This window comes from Hyperolius riggenbachi, chromosome 4, assembly GCF_040937935.1.
Source record: "Hyperolius riggenbachi isolate aHypRig1 chromosome 4, aHypRig1.pri, whole genome shotgun sequence".
In the NCBI taxonomy this organism is placed as follows: domain Eukaryota; kingdom Metazoa; phylum Chordata; class Amphibia; order Anura; family Hyperoliidae; genus Hyperolius; species Hyperolius riggenbachi.
In genome coordinates, this window is record NC_090649.1 from 227,800,915 (window position 1) to 227,816,633 (window position 15,719).

General features: G+C 43.0%; 1 protein-coding gene across 2 annotated transcripts in view; it reads left to right on the top strand.

Moving 5' to 3' along the window:
- PRIM2 (DNA primase subunit 2) overlaps nucleotides 1-15,719 on the top strand; it is a 297,272-nt gene that overhangs the window by 205,908 nt on the left and 75,645 nt on the right. For both annotated transcript variants that reach the window (XM_068281428.1, XM_068281429.1), the window contains exon 9: nucleotides 4,374-4,446. In XM_068281428.1, coding sequence (XP_068137529.1) covers nucleotides 4,374-4,446 — 73 coding nt within the window. The remainder of the gene's footprint in view (nucleotides 1-4,373; nucleotides 4,447-15,719) is intronic.

A 15,719-nucleotide genomic window follows, 5' to 3' on the forward strand; every position in this document is an offset into this window, starting at 1 on the left:
ACACCAAGCCTTTTCATTGCTACTGAGTAGATTTTTAGTCTGGAGGTTCACTTTAAAGGACAACTGACCTGAGAGAGATATGGAGGCTTATGTATACTGTATATAGTTGGGAGGAAGTTTTGCAACTTATTTATGAAATATCCTTATCAGAGCAGTCCACCACACTCCATCAGAATATGTATTGAGTAGGATAGTAGAAGCTTCAAGAAACCACAACGGTATGTTGCTGTCCAAAATATTGTTACATTTTATTCATTCCAAAACGTAGAAAAGTTTTTTTCAATAAAAGTCGTTATAAGTTATTATGCACAATTTTTCTGGCTTGGTAAAATATACATTGCCAATGACTGTATGTAAATGGTTTATATACAGTCATTGGCAATGTGTATTTTACCAAGCCTAAAGATGGTAAAACTCTCTCTCAAGCTAAATTCATCTTGTACATCTTGTTAACTTAAGAGAGTTTTAGCATTTTAGGCAACAACACTAGTCCCTTTCTGGCATGAGTTGTTCTTCATCAGCCCTTTACAGTCTCCTCAAAAACAGAATCAGAGTTCTGTTTTTCCCGTTTTTTTTTTAAAGTAGTCATTGGCACAAAATGCAAAATGAACATATATGCGCTAATCTATGCTATGTAAAAAGTACATTAAGCTAATTTTTATAAATATGAACTATTCCCCAAGTATCATAACTAAGGCTGGTCAATGAGATATAAATAATTTTGAGTTGACGCAGGTTTTATGGTAAATGTTTGCAGCTTGAACATGGACTGTTTGAATACTGCAGCAGCTGCATCTGAGTGTGCAGAAATCAGTCTTGGAGTAGTAGAGTGCACACAGATAACTCATGGTGACCCAGAGCCAATAGGATATTATAAGGGCCTTAAAGCGGACCCAAACCAAACATTTTTTTTAATTCAAAAGATTTAGTTGCAGCACTCTGACACATACAAAGATAAATAAACACTCCTTCAAGCCTATGAGCATTTCAGTGCATACTTTTCACCCTTCTCTTCTCATAACTAGGGTTATACAGGTAGCAGCCATTAGCAATTCCTCCTTTGCTGGACACCATCTACTCCACCAGTTTGCCGGATTCTGTCCCGGCAATATGAAAGGAAGGGAGGGTTTCCTCCAATAAATGTAAAATATTTCATATTTGTCATCATGCAGCTGAAAAAAGGCTGCTATTTATTATTATAATTTAGAAAATAGATTTTATTTCTGAAATCTTGTATTTTTAATTTGGGTCCACTTTAACCTCCTTGGCGGTAACCCCGAACTTAGTTCGGGGTAAGCCGCCGGAGGGTGCCGCTCAGGCCCTTCTGGGCCGATTTGTTTAATTTTTTTTTTTTGCTGGATGCAGCTAGCACTTTGCTAGCTGCGTCAGCACCCCGATCGCCGCCGCCGCGCGCCCGATCGCCGCTATCCGGGGCGGCGTGCGGCCCCCCTCCCAGACCCCGTGCGCTGCCTGGCCAATCAGTGCCAGGCAGCGCCGAGGGGTGGCCCGGGACTCCCAATGACGTCCCGACGTCGGTGACGTCATCCCGCCCGTCGCCATGGCGACGGGGAAAGCCCTCCAGGAAATCCCGTTTTTTGAACGGGAGGAACGGGATTTCCTGATCGGAGATCGCCGAAGGCGATCGAAGAGGGCGGGGGGATGGGCTCGCTACATGATATAGAAAAAAAAAATTAAAAAAAAACTGCCGCGCTGCCTCCTGGCGTATTTTTTTATACCGCCAAGGAGGTTAAAGAGACCAAAACACCCTATTACTAAAAAAAAAAAAAAAAAATATATATTTAACGGCGTTGTAACGTATTAAAATGTCATGCATTACCCTGTGTGCGCGCCGCAACCGCCGCCGTTTTCGCCGGGTTTCCGCGTTGAGCGATTGGGGAAGTAATCGCAATGCCTGGAGTGAATGGACGTGACCGCGAACAGCGGCCGCATCCATTCATAAAACAGGAAGCCGTCACAAAGTATTTAAATGTACAAAAAAAAGGCGAACATTTCCTATATCGGGAAAATGCTCACCAGTGCCATCTTGTGGCCAAAAAGTAAATTTACAACTACAGACACATACATACTTAACCAACACTAATAAAAAACAAAATAGAAACAAAAAAAAACCCCTCAAAAATAAATAGCTGCCTTAGGAGCTCAGCTTTTTAACCTCCCTGGCGGTTTATTAAAATCCGCCAGGGGGCAGCAAATACGTTTTAAAAAAAAAAAAAATTCTATTTCATGTAGTGAGACAATGTCTTGCTACATGACAGCCGCTGCCGAGCGGCATCCCCCCAGCCCCTCCGATCGCCTTCGGCGATCGGAGATCAAGAGATCCCGTCCAAAGAACGGGATCTCTTGGAGGGCTTCCCCCGTCATGGCGACGGGGCGGGATGACGTCACCGGCGTCGTGACGTCAAAGGGGAATACGATCCACCCCACGGCGCTGCCTGGCACTGATTGGCCAGGCAGCGCACGGGGTCTGGGGGGGGGGGGGGGGCGGCTGCGGCGACGCGTATAGTGCTAGCTGCGTGTAACAAAAAAAAATTATGCAAATCGGCCCAGCGGGGCCTGAGCAGTGCCTCCCGGCGGCATAGCCCGAACTCAGTTCGGGCTTACCGCCAGGGAGGTTAATCTATATTTTATGATGGGAAATTACTTTTACTTTACATAGGGACTTGTAATTGTGGACCAGACAAAAGACAAACAAAACCGAAAAATAACACCTATATTTCAAAATAATATATTGTCACTGTACATTGTGATAGGGACATAATTTAAACGGTTTAATAATCGTGACAACTGGGCAAATAAAATGTGTCTGTTTTATCCACAGGAGAACGTTTAATTTTAAAGCTATAGAGGCCGAAAACTGAGAAATAATGATTTTTTCCATTATTTTCTTATTTTTCCCTTAAAACACATTTAGAATAAAATAATTCTTAGCAAAATGTACTACCCACAGAAAGCCTAATTGGTGGCGAAAAAAACGAGGTATAGTTCATTTTCTTGTGATAAGTAGTAATAAAGTTATTAGGGAATAAAATGGAGGAGTACTGACAGGCGAAAATTACTCTGGTCCGTTAGGGTAAAAACCCTTGGGGGTGAACTGGTTAATAGGGCTGCACGATTTTAGGAAAAAATTGAAATTGCGATTTTTTTTTTCTCAAATTGCGATTTCGATTTTTTTCACGATTTTCTTCAAATCAAGCTTTAGCACTAAATTCACAATGCCCCCAGTATAGTTTAGCCAGGTAAGCGCCTCCAGTATAGTTGCCCCAGTACAAGATCCTGCTATAAATAAAGAGCATTTTGATGACAATTGAGGCAGACTGTGTACGAGAGAACTTGTTAATCTGGCCACAGAGCTTCCAGCAGGGTAATAGTTAAAGTGCAGAGTATCATAAATAACAGTGAGAGAAGGCTGAGGAATGTGAGAAGGGCAATGAGGGGTAGGAGTGGGTGATCTATTACCTTCAGACCATCACCCGCAGAATGGAGACAGAACACCAGCGCTGCGGCATTAAGGAAGTGTAGGGAGAGGGACAGATAACCATCACTGCTTCTATAAGCAAGTGTGCAGAGAGGGAGACATCTGTGCACGGAGCACAGAAGCGGGGCTCAGAGGTGCCAGGACAGGAAAGAGTTCGGAGCCCCTCCTTCTAATAGTCTAACCTTACAGCGCTGCCTTTCCTCCTGGCTAGCTCTCGTCACTTTCAGCAGCTGCTGTTAATGGGGCCAGCTGATGAAAATATAATCCTGCATCACTGCGCTCCCCATGTTGTTGTAAGGGGGAGGCGTGGCAGAAGCTAGGACTAGCAGTGAATATTTATGATTGTTAATGAGCCGGGCAGCAGGGGGAGGGCGAGTCCAGTCCAGAGCAGCACACAGCACCACCAATCACTTTGTACCACCCTCTGTACAGCTCCGCCTACCTCCTCCGTCATACCATCTCTATCTAGCTATTGGTGGTGCTGTGTGCTGCTCTGGACTGGACTCGCCCTCCCCCTGCTTCCCGACTCATTAACTATCATAAATATTCACTGCTAGTCCTAGCTTCTGCCAATCAGTGGCTCCCAAAACCGAAGCTACTGACGATCCTGAAATCGGCTGCACGTGAATCGCGGTTTCGGTTTAAAACCGCAAAACCGTGCAGCCCTAATATTTAATATAAATGTTCCTTTTTAAAACAGTGTATTTGCAATTATTTAGCTTTTATGTGTGGAAGAAATATCTCCCATGATGCCTCACTGCTCATTATGCTAATCATTGCACATTTTTCACAGCTTTTCTTGTAATGGCAAATCAAAATATTTTGTCTTCTTTTATTTACACCTAATTTCAATGTGCGCTTCAAATTTGTTTTATAGCCATTCCTACATTGGACAAGATTTCAGTTCTCAAAGAAACGCTGGGAAAATTTCACTTGATCAGCTTGATTCGGTAAGTTGTACACTTATACTGTAGATCTGATACAAAAATACTATTGTTTTTGCAGTGTGGTGTTTCTTAGTGGAATAGATCCCCAATGGTATGTAAACTTCTTATTTCAACTGTGGTTATAAAGTGTCTTGTGGTATGAAGGGGTTAATAGGCAAAAGTGCTGAAATGTGATATTTTTTTCAGACTAAGCTTTTTGTAGATAAATACAAAGAATAAAAAACAAGCTGTACTACTTGTCAGGAACCGGCCCGCGGCACGCCTGCGTATACGGTTCCCGACTGCGGGTTTGACCAGATTAAGCGGGGAACAGCCTTATTTAAGCTACAAACAAGGCTGGAACCCCTCAAAACACCTCTCACTGCCACCACTAGCGTTGCTAGACACTTCCACTCTGCTGTCGAGTCCTCAGCGCGCACTCCGCGTTTTCGTATTTGGGTCAGCTTTGCGCTTAGGCCAAATACGGGAACGCCACGCACCCACACACACACACAGTTGCAATCTTACACTGTCGTGAAGCAAAGACCCACTAACAGTCGTTCCGAACGATACTGTTAGCTACTCGCACGGGCGTTGTTCGTACGTTGGGTCAGCTGCGCGCTTAGGCCAACGTATGACAAACGCCCCCACACACAATGCAATTACAATTTCCTACGGTAGTGTTGCTCAAGCGTACAATTAGGCATGAACTTATACACGGTTACACTTCAGTCTCTTCTAGGCTATGAGGGTTAGTTTAGTACGGCAGAAGTCAAACTTATTAAATAATAATTTAATATTCTAGAAAAACATAGAACAGTGCAAAACTGAATATATACAAAAAGATTACAAAAAAACAAAGTAAAAATAGTTACAAGATAAAGTTACAAAGATAACACACAAAGCGATTTTGCTTACCAAAATAAAGGGATCCCGATAGAAGAATCGTGGACTTTGGTGTGGACGGACACAGTCTGGCTAGGCCAGGAGTTCACTAGCTTGGGCCAGGAGACCGGCTGCCACTACCGTCAGAAGAGAACTGCTTTGAGGTAGCTGTCCCCTGGTTTTTATAATGAAATATTCGCCTCGAGGCTGTAAGCCTGTGTGGACGGGGGGGAAGCTAGATTTAATTACATCCTCAGTCATAATTGGATCTCCAGAGATCTAACATCCACCTGCGAAAAATGTACAATAGCCCACATACATGAAAAGACTTCCAATAGATGTAGTTTACAGGTTATAGCTTGCACCTCCAGGCAATAATTCAATTTCCTCACAATGAAATAGTGTTTAACACACATGCCAACTTTTGGTGCAGCTACTCTTCCTGACTTAGCCTACAGTTCTTCACTTCCTCAACAGAAGTGTAAATGTTTCAAGTGTCAGGGACTTCAACACACTTCACTTCTGCCATTGTCATATTACCCCAAGCATTATTCACTGAAGTCCTCTTTAGATGCAAATGTAGGTCTTTGAAGTTCCCTGACTATGTCCTGATTGGTATAATGGGACAATAGGGCTTCTAATTAGCTCCCTGCTCTCTGAGGAACTGAAGGTAATTGTATTCCACACTGTCACACAGACAAGTACAGCTTCCCCCAAAGCCATATGATGACCCATACATACGCATCTGAAGTACAGTACATAGCAGTCAGACAGGCAAATGAAAATATTATCCTTACATCATAAGCACCCCAGTATATTCCTGACACGCCCCCTCTTCCAAATGGCGCCGGCAGATGATTCTAACGAATCGTCCTGCCAAAGCCGACACTGACGGCCGGGCCTGGGGGGGTAATTCCTTAGCTCCAAGCTACAGGACTGGAAAGCTAGGTCAGGTTGCTGCAATGTGTCATTGCCCCTGACAACCTGACGTAACCAACCAGGGTAATGAGGGTCAGTGACAACCGTGAATTCGCGACCATAGAGACAGTGCTGCAGCTGGGGGAAGGTTTCAACCGTCGCTACACGCACTTTCTCTATAGTGGCAGGAGCTATCTCTCGGTCCCTTTGGGGATCGATTATCTGCTGGTCTGCCTCTTCCCCTCCGGACAGCTCCGAGGGAATAACTTCCTAGAACCCTCTCAGCCCGCCCCCCCCCCAGCTGGTGACCTGCTGGCTAGCCCCCTGAGCTCTTCCAGGCTGCTGTCAAATTGAACAGCCCCAGAGAGCTCAGTGCTGCCTGTCACACATTCTAGGAAGGCTGCAGACGGAGAGGCTCCTGAGCCCTCAGGGCCAGGTTCCGAATTAGATGTGGCTGACCCAGCAGCATTTGCCACTTCGGTGGACAGTCCCTGTGCTGTAGACTCGCTAGCGCTGCGGGTAACCACGGCAGCCGAGGGAGCGCCCACCTTACACATATCATAAACCACATCACCTTTGGTCTTGAAACCATCTGAAGGGGAAGGATCTGGCCTGGTGCCATCTGCCCCTTCAGTGGACAGTCCACCTGCTGCAGCCCAGCGAGCGCCGCTGGTTTCTTCTGCAGCTGACGGAGTGTCCACATGACACACAACATTATCAGCCCTACATATATTGTCATTTGGGACATCACATAAAACATCAACATTATCTGTATCTTTACACACATTGCTACTCAGCACTTCACAAGTATCATCAACAGTTCCTGCATCGATCGCCTCGATAGTCCGTGCGTCCGCTGCCACCAATTATGTCAGGAACCGGCCCGCGGCACGCCTGCGTATACGGTTCCCGACTGCGGGTTTGACCAGATTAAGCGGGGAACAGCCTTATTTAAGCTACAAACAAGGCTGGAACCCCTCAAAACACCTCTCACTGCCACCACTAGCGTTGCTAGACACTTCCACTCTGCTGTCGAGTCCTCAGCGCGCACTCCGCGTTTTCGTATTTGGGTCAGCTTTGCGCTTAGGCCAAATACGGGAACGCCACGCACCCACACACACACACAGTTGCAATCTTACACTGTCGTGAAGCAAAGACCCACTAACAGTCGTTCCGAACGATACTGTTAGCTACTCGCACGGGCGTTGTTCGTACGTTGGGTCAGCTGCGCGCTTAGGCCAACGTATGACAAACGCCCCCACACACAATGCAATTACAATTTCCTACGGTAGTGTTGCTCAAGCGTACAATTAGGCATGAACTTATACACGGTTACACTTCAGTCTCTTCTAGGCTATGAGGGTTAGTTTAGTACGGCAGAAGTCAAACTTATTAAATAATAATTTAATATTCTAGAAAAACATAGAACAGTGCAAAACTGAATATATACAAAAAGATTACAAAAAAACAAAGTAAAAATAGTTACAAGATAAAGTTACAAAGATAACACACAAAGCGATTTTGCTTACCAAAATAAAGGGATCCCGATAGAAGAATCGTGGACTTTGGTGTGGACGGACACAGTCTGGCTAGGCCAGGAGTTCACTAGCTTGGGCCAGGAGACCGGCTGCCACTACCGTCAGAAGAGAACTGCTTTGAGGTAGCTGTCCCCTGGTTTTTATAATGAAATATTCGCCTCGAGGCTGTAAGCCTGTGTGGACGGGGGGGAAGCTAGATTTAATTACATCCTCAGTCATAATTGGATCTCCAGAGATCTAACATCCACCTGCGAAAAATGTACAATAGCCCACATACATGAAAAGACTTCCAATAGATGTAGTTTACAGGTTATAGCTTGCACCTCCAGGCAATAATTCAATTTCCTCACAATGAAATAGTGTTTAACACACATGCCAACTTTTGGTGCAGCTACTCTTCCTGACTTAGCCTACAGTTCTTCACTTCCTCAACAGAAGTGTAAATGTTTCAAGTGTCAGGGACTTCAACACACTTCACTTCTGCCATTGTCATATTACCCCAAGCATTATTCACTGAAGTCCTCTTTAGATGCAAATGTAGGTCTTTGAAGTTCCCTGACTATGTCCTGATTGGTATAATGGGACAATAGGGCTTCTAATTAGCTCCCTGCTCTCTGAGGAACTGAAGGTAATTGTATTCCACACTGTCACACAGACAAGTACAGCTTCCCCCAAAGCCATATGATGACCCATACATACGCATCTGAAGTACAGTACATAGCAGTCAGACAGGCAAATGAAAATATTATCCTTACATCATAAGCACCCCAGTATATTCCTGACACTACTGACTTCCTAGAGTGGACTATAACACAATTCATTCTGGAACTTGGGTTGTACAATATTTGTATTGCTTTGGAAATTGATGAATACTGTTTACAATTCAGTCTTCTGTTTGCCCTTTTCCTTTGGTCTGACATTTTCCCTAGCAGCTTACCCCTTTTTATTTGTACCCTATTAGTACAGCTCATAACAAGATGTGATGTTCATAACTATAGTGCATATTTTGATTGTGTGTGGTTTTTATTTGAAATGAAAAGTTGATAAAATCAAGTTCTTATTTGCCGACATAATTGCAGGTAAGGCTGAGAAAGGCTGAGATTTAGACTTTCTGAGAACAAGGGGACAGCAGGAATAGCGGTGGTAAAGTGTAGTCGAAATCTGTAGCGGTGGAGACAGCGACGATGGAGTTTAGCTAGTGTAATAAACTCCAGGAGATGGAAGGCACATCAGTTAATGGCACTTGATACCAGCAGTGTTAGGCATAAGTAGGAATAGAATAGTGTTCAGTGTAGGTAGGGGTAGGTTAGTGTTATGCATAGGTAGGTGAAGGTTGGTGTTAGTGGTAGGTAGGGGGAGGTTTTTGTTAGGTGTAGGTAGAGAGTAGGTTAGTGTTTGGCGCAGATGGGGTTAGGTTAGTGTGAGAATAGGACATGATAAGCCGATAGTAGAATATCAGAAACATAAACATTACCGATATTGTACTCTCGATAAAAGGTGATGGTAGAACATCAGTAAAGTTACCAATATTTTAATGTCCACAAAATCTTGTGCCCAAATTAACATGCGGCTCTTTTAAATGTATATCTGTAAGGTTGATCCAAGCCTTAATTTCACTTAAGATCAAGAAAGTACGTTTTTTTCCTGAAGCATTATGAAGAATCAGATTCAGGAGAAGTAGATGCATTTTTTAGAGGTGTTAAATGAATTATATTTTTTCAGGTCCGCTTGCAATTTTTATGCAGCTTAAATGTAGTCCAACCGATTGCGATCACGGGAAATTTTCATTGGTTGAATTTCCGTCTTCATATAGAATGCACCCATATTTGCATCAGTTCGAAAAAAATCCTAAACTACATCACACGCTGGAAAACCTAACACGTCAGTGCTTGGTACAAAAAGCAGATAAAGCTGAAGCAATGGGTTTGAGTATGTTGTCTTTATTCAGCCCAATAATTTTGATATACTGTACATGTACATTCTGTGATCTTTAGGCAGTTCAGAAAGCAATAATAAAGTGATTTTGGGAGCTTGCTTGCACAGTTCATTAACTAGCTTCAAGGCCCTTTCACACTATGGCGTTGCAGTAATGTTGCATTAAGCAATTTTACCGCAAGAGGCCACTAAGTAAATGAAAGTCTATGGAAAACCACGTGAGTATTGCACCGCACAAGTGAGAAATCGGCCTCAAGCAGGCTATACATGCATTGATTTTTACTGGCAGTTCAGTTCACTGTGATCGACTCTGCTGGAAGTGTGTAATGCTTTGAGCCACATCGATTGAAATTCTAAATAAATTAGGCGGGAATGGCGGTAGCTCAACGACTCAGGGCTTGTTTCCACTGTTGCGACGCGATTTCGGCCGCATTCCGACGCTTGTAAAAACGCATGCGGATGCGTTTCCACATGCGTTTTTACCCGCGATTTCGCATGGCAGGGTGCCATGCGAAATTAACCATGACACTGCCAGGGCTAAATAAAATTGAAAAAGGTGCGAAATCGCGGGTAAAAACGCATGTAACAAACGCATGCGTTTTTACTATTAAATACATTAGCGGCGATTCGCACGGATTCCTGACGCGGCGAAATCGTTGGCTCTTTTGTGCGTTTTTTTTCACGCTGAAAAAAACGCACCTCAACAACGCTACAGTGGAAACAGGCCCATCCACTTGCATTACATGTGCGGATCTGCATGCGTTGGACGCATGCAGATTCGCGATAGTGGAAACGAGCCCTCAATGTGTTGCACTGCTGTGCTGTGATTCAATAGATTTTCAATAGCTTTAATGGGTAAATCGATTGAAAATCTGTATGCAGATTCAGATCAGAGAGGGATTGATCTGTTTTCCACATTGGGTGGCCACCCTCACTGTGCAGTTACAAGGCAGTGGGGAGTGGTTCCAGGCTGAATAATTGGCCACCCTAAAGTGTGACTGACAAGAATTACTGCACAGACTGAGACATTATTGTTGTACACCTGGCTATCTCTTGCACTACTATGCAACCAATTTAACCACATGAACTGTTTCATCATCCTACCATGTAGTTTATATAGTTCTCTGAGATTGAAATTGATGGTGATGGTTGAAGAGAGAGAAGCATGTTTCTGTCACTTAAAATCCCATTTTGCATAGTGTATAATGTGAAGTATAAGGTTGAAGTAATTTAATATAACATAAATAGAAAGGACGGGAGTTCTTCCATACATTACATGTTGGTAACAGCATCCTTGGTAATGTTGTCTTGATTTATATGTTGTACCTTTCTTTGAAGCGGTTTGTTGGATCTTATGTTTTTGTATTTTAATATCTTGTTCGCCCATAGTTCCAGAATTAAAATACTCTGTATTTACAGCATAATATTTTTAATATACAGTCTGGAAAGAGGATTTTTTTTACCACTTAATACCAGAAGTATCTGGCCCATTAAGGACCGGAGACTACTGGGTAAAATAAAACCGGGCTCACCAACATCACAGCGGCGCATGCTACCGTCAATTGCACCGCTCTCTTGCCGCTGCAGCCCACGTGCCCTGCTGTCGGGTATGTCCAGGGAGCCAGTCAGGAGGTGATTTCATTGGCTCCTGACCCTGTGACCAATCGCTGGCAATCACAAGGTCAGGAGCCAATGAAATTGGCTCTGCTGTCATTCCGACACCAGTGCAGGTGGGCTGCAACGGAGGGAGAGCGGCGTGATGTTGCTGAGGCATGCATGCACATCTAGAGAGGTGCAGGAAGCCTTTTACTTCACAACACTGACACAGGAACGGCTTATGCAGAGAGAACAATCGCAGTTCCCTGCCTGATCTACTCTACAGCTGGTGAGACATTACCGAGCAGGGCTTAGTGGATGAAAGCCATGTTTTTCAGTAAAATCTCAAACTTCTACCACACCTGTAAAAATCTTTGTGAATTTGTGGAAAAAAGTCTAAAATACCGACTGTTGTATTTCGCTGACCTGATTTTTTTTAAACGAACAGCCCTATGTGAATCACAGCCATAGCAGGTGGAAAAAAAAAGAATACACAATGCCAGAACTGGACACACGCCAGGAGTCGAGTAACATGTACATCTGTGAGTTACAGGCAGCATCGAGTTTTCTTTAGCTTTTGCCATTGCGTTGAGGACACCTGTTTCCTGGCTCCCTGCCAATTTGAAACTTTCATTGAATTTGTCCTTCCCTGCACTGAGGATCCTTCAGGAGTCTCTGTGGTGCTTTCTGAGAATTTCTGCAGTGTGGGTTTTCTCATGAAAAATTAAGTAAAAAGTTGTGTTTAAAAAAAAAAAAAAAAAAAGTTTACAGATGTAAGGTGGTGAAGTTAGTAAAACACTTTGGTTATGTACTTTGTTTATGTAACAGCAAGTCTGTATGCTGTTGTCTCTGGAACAATTTTAACACTTAGCAGACTTTCCACAGCTCCTGTTTTCAAGAGTTACATTTCTGCATAATAAATCAACAATTTAACAAGGCAGTTTCTCAGTTGTATTGAATAATTTAAGTAATGAGTATTCTCTTAACAACTTTTTTTTTTTTAAAGTGTACCCCAGGTGATATGTGACATGATGATAAACGTGTATGTAGAGAGCAAAGCATATTAACCACTTGAGGACCTAGGGCTTTCTACCCCTTAAGGACCGGCCACTTTTTTTCCATTCAGACCACTGCAGCTTTCACGGTTTATTGCTCGCTCATACAACCTACCACCTAAATGAATTTTGGCTCCTTTTCTTGTCACTAATAAAGCTTTCTTTTGATGCTATTTGATTGCTCCTGCGATTTTTACTTTTTATTATATTCATCAAAAAAGACATGAATTTTGGCAAAAAAATGATTTTTTTAACTTTCTGTGCTGACATTTTTCAAATAAAGTAAAATTTCTGTATACATGCAGCGCGAAAAATGTGGACAAACATGTTTTTGATAAAAAAAAAACCCATTCAGTGTATATTTATTGGTTTGGGTAAAAGTTATAGCGTTTACAAACTATGGTGCCAAAAGTGAATTTTCCCATTTTCAAGCATCTCTGACTTTTCTGACCCCCTGTCATGTTTCATGAGGGGCTAGAATTCCAGGATAGTATAAATACCCCCCAAATGACCCCATTTTGGAAAGAAGACATCCCAAAGTATTCACTGAGAGGCATAGTGAGTTCATAGAAGATATTATTTTTTGTCACAAGTAAGCGGAAAATGACACTTTGTGAGAAAAAAAAAAAAAAAAAAAAGTTTCCATTTCTTCTAACTTGCGACAAAAAAAAATGAAATCTGCCACGGACTCACCATGCCCCTCTCTGAATACCTTGAAGGGTCTACTTTCCAAAATGGGATCATTTGTGGGGTGTGTTTACTGTCCTGACATTTTGGGGGGTGCTAAATTGTAAGCACCCCTGTAAAGCCTAAAGGTGCTCATTGGACTTTGGACCCCTTAGCGCAGTTAGGCTGCAAAAAAGTGCCACACATGTGGTATTGCCGTACTCAGGAGAAGTAGTATAATGTGTTTTGGGGTGTATTTTTACACATACCCATGCTGGGTGGGAGAAATATCTCTGTAAATGACAATTTGTTAATTTTTTTTACACACAATTGTCCATTTACAGAGATATTTCTCCCACTCAGCATGGGTATGTGTAAAAATACACCACAAAACACATTATACTACTTCTCCTGAGTACGGCGATACCACATGTGTGGCACTTTTTTGCACCCTAACTGCGCTAAAGGGCCCAAAGTCCAATGAGTACCTTTAGGATTTCACAGGTCATTTTGAGAAATTTCGTTTCAAGACTACTCCTCACGGTTTAGGGCCCCTAAAATGCCAGGGCAGTATAGGAACCCCACAAATGACCCCATTTTAGAAAGAAGACACCCCAAGGTATTCCGTTAGTAGTATGGCGAGTTCATAGAAGATTTTATTTTTTGTCACAAGTTAGCGGAAAATGACACTTTGTGAAAAAACACAATTAAAATCAATTTCCGCTAACTTTTGACAAAAAATAAAATCTTCTATGAACTCACCATACTCCTAACGGAATACCTTGGGGTTTCTTCTTTCTAAAATGGGGTCATTTGTGGGGTTCCTATACTGCCCTGGCATTTTAGGGGCCCTAAACCGTGAGGAGTAGTCTTGAAACGAAATTTCTCAAAATGACCTGTGAAATCCTAAAGGTACTCATTGGACTTTGGGCCCTTTAGCGCAGTTAGGGTGCAAAAAAGTGCCACACATGTGGTATCGCCATACTCGGGAGAAGTAGTACAATGTGTTTTGGGGTGTATTTTTACACATACCCATGCTGGGTGGGAGAAATACCTCTGTAAATGGACAATTGTGTGTAAAAAAATCAAAAGATTGTCATTTACAGAGGTATTTCTCCCACCCAGCATGGGTATGTGTAAAAATACACCCCAAAACACATTGTACTACTTCTCCCGAGTACGGCGATACCACATGTGTGGCACTTTTTTGCACCCTAACTGCACTAAGGGGCCCAAAGTCCAATGAGTACCTTTAGGATTTCACAGGTCATTTTTGTTTCAAGACTACTCCTCACGGTTTAGGGCCCCTAAAATGCCAGGGCAGTATAGGAACCCCACTAATGACCCCATTTTAGAAAGAAGACACCCCAAGGTATTCCGTTAGGAGTATGGTGAGTTCATAGAAGATTTTATTTTTTTGTCACAAGTTAGCGGAAATTGATTTTAATAGTTTTTTTTCACAAAGTGTCATTTTCCGCTAACTTGTGACAAAAAATAAAATCTTCTATGAACTCACCATACTCCGTACGGAATACCTTTGGGTGTCTTCTTTCTAGAATGGGGTCATTTGTGGGGTTCCTATACTGCCCTGGCATTTTAGGGGCCCTAAACCGTGAGGAGTAGTCTTGAAACCAAATGTCGCAAAATGACCTGTGAAATCCTAAATTGGACTTTGGGCCCCTTAGCGTACTTAGGGTGTAAAAAAGTGCCACACATGTGGTACCGCTGTACTCAGGAGAAGTAGTATAATGCGTTTTGGGGTGTATTTTTACACATACCCATGCTAAGTGGGAGAAATATCTCTGTAAATGACAATTGTTTGATTTTTTTACACACAATTGTCCATTTACATAGAAATTTCTCCCACCCAGCATGGGTATGTGTAAAAATACACCCCAAAACACATTATACTACTTTTCCTGAGTACGGCGGTACCACATGTGTGACACTTTTTTGCAGCCTAGGTGCGCTAAGGGGCCCAACGTCCTATTCACAGGTCATTTTGAAGCATTTGTTTTCTAGACTACTCCTCGCGGTTTAGGGCCCCTAAAATGCCAGGGCAGTATAGGAACCCCACAAGTGACCCCATTTTAGAAAGAAGACACCCCAAGGTATTCCGTTAGGTGTATGGCGAGTTCATAGAAGATTTTATTTTTTGTCACAAGTTAGTGAAAAATGACACTTTGTGAAAAAAAACCAATAAAAATTAATTTCCGCTAACTTTTGACAAAAAATTAAATCTTCTATGAACTCGTCATACACCTAACATAATACCTTGGGGTGTCTTTTTTTTCTAAAATGGGGTCACTTGTGGGGTTCCTATACCGCCCTGGCATTTTACAGGCCCAAAACCGTGAGTAGTCTGGAAACCAAATGTCTCAAAATGACTGTTCAGGGGTATAAGCATCTGCAAATTTTGATGACAGGTGGTCTATGAGGGGGCGAATTTTGTGGAACCGGTCATAAGCAGGGTGGCCTTTTAGATGACAGGTTGTATTGGGCCTGATCTGATGGATAGGAGTGCTAGGGGGGTGACAGGAGGTGATTGATGGGTGTCTCAGGGGGTGGTTAGAGGGGAAAATAGATGCAATCCATGCACTGGGGAGGTGATCGGAAGGGGGTCTGAGGGTTTGGCCGAGTGATCAGGAGCCCACACGGGGCAAATTGGGGCCTGATCTGATGGGTAGGTGTGCTAGGGGGTGAC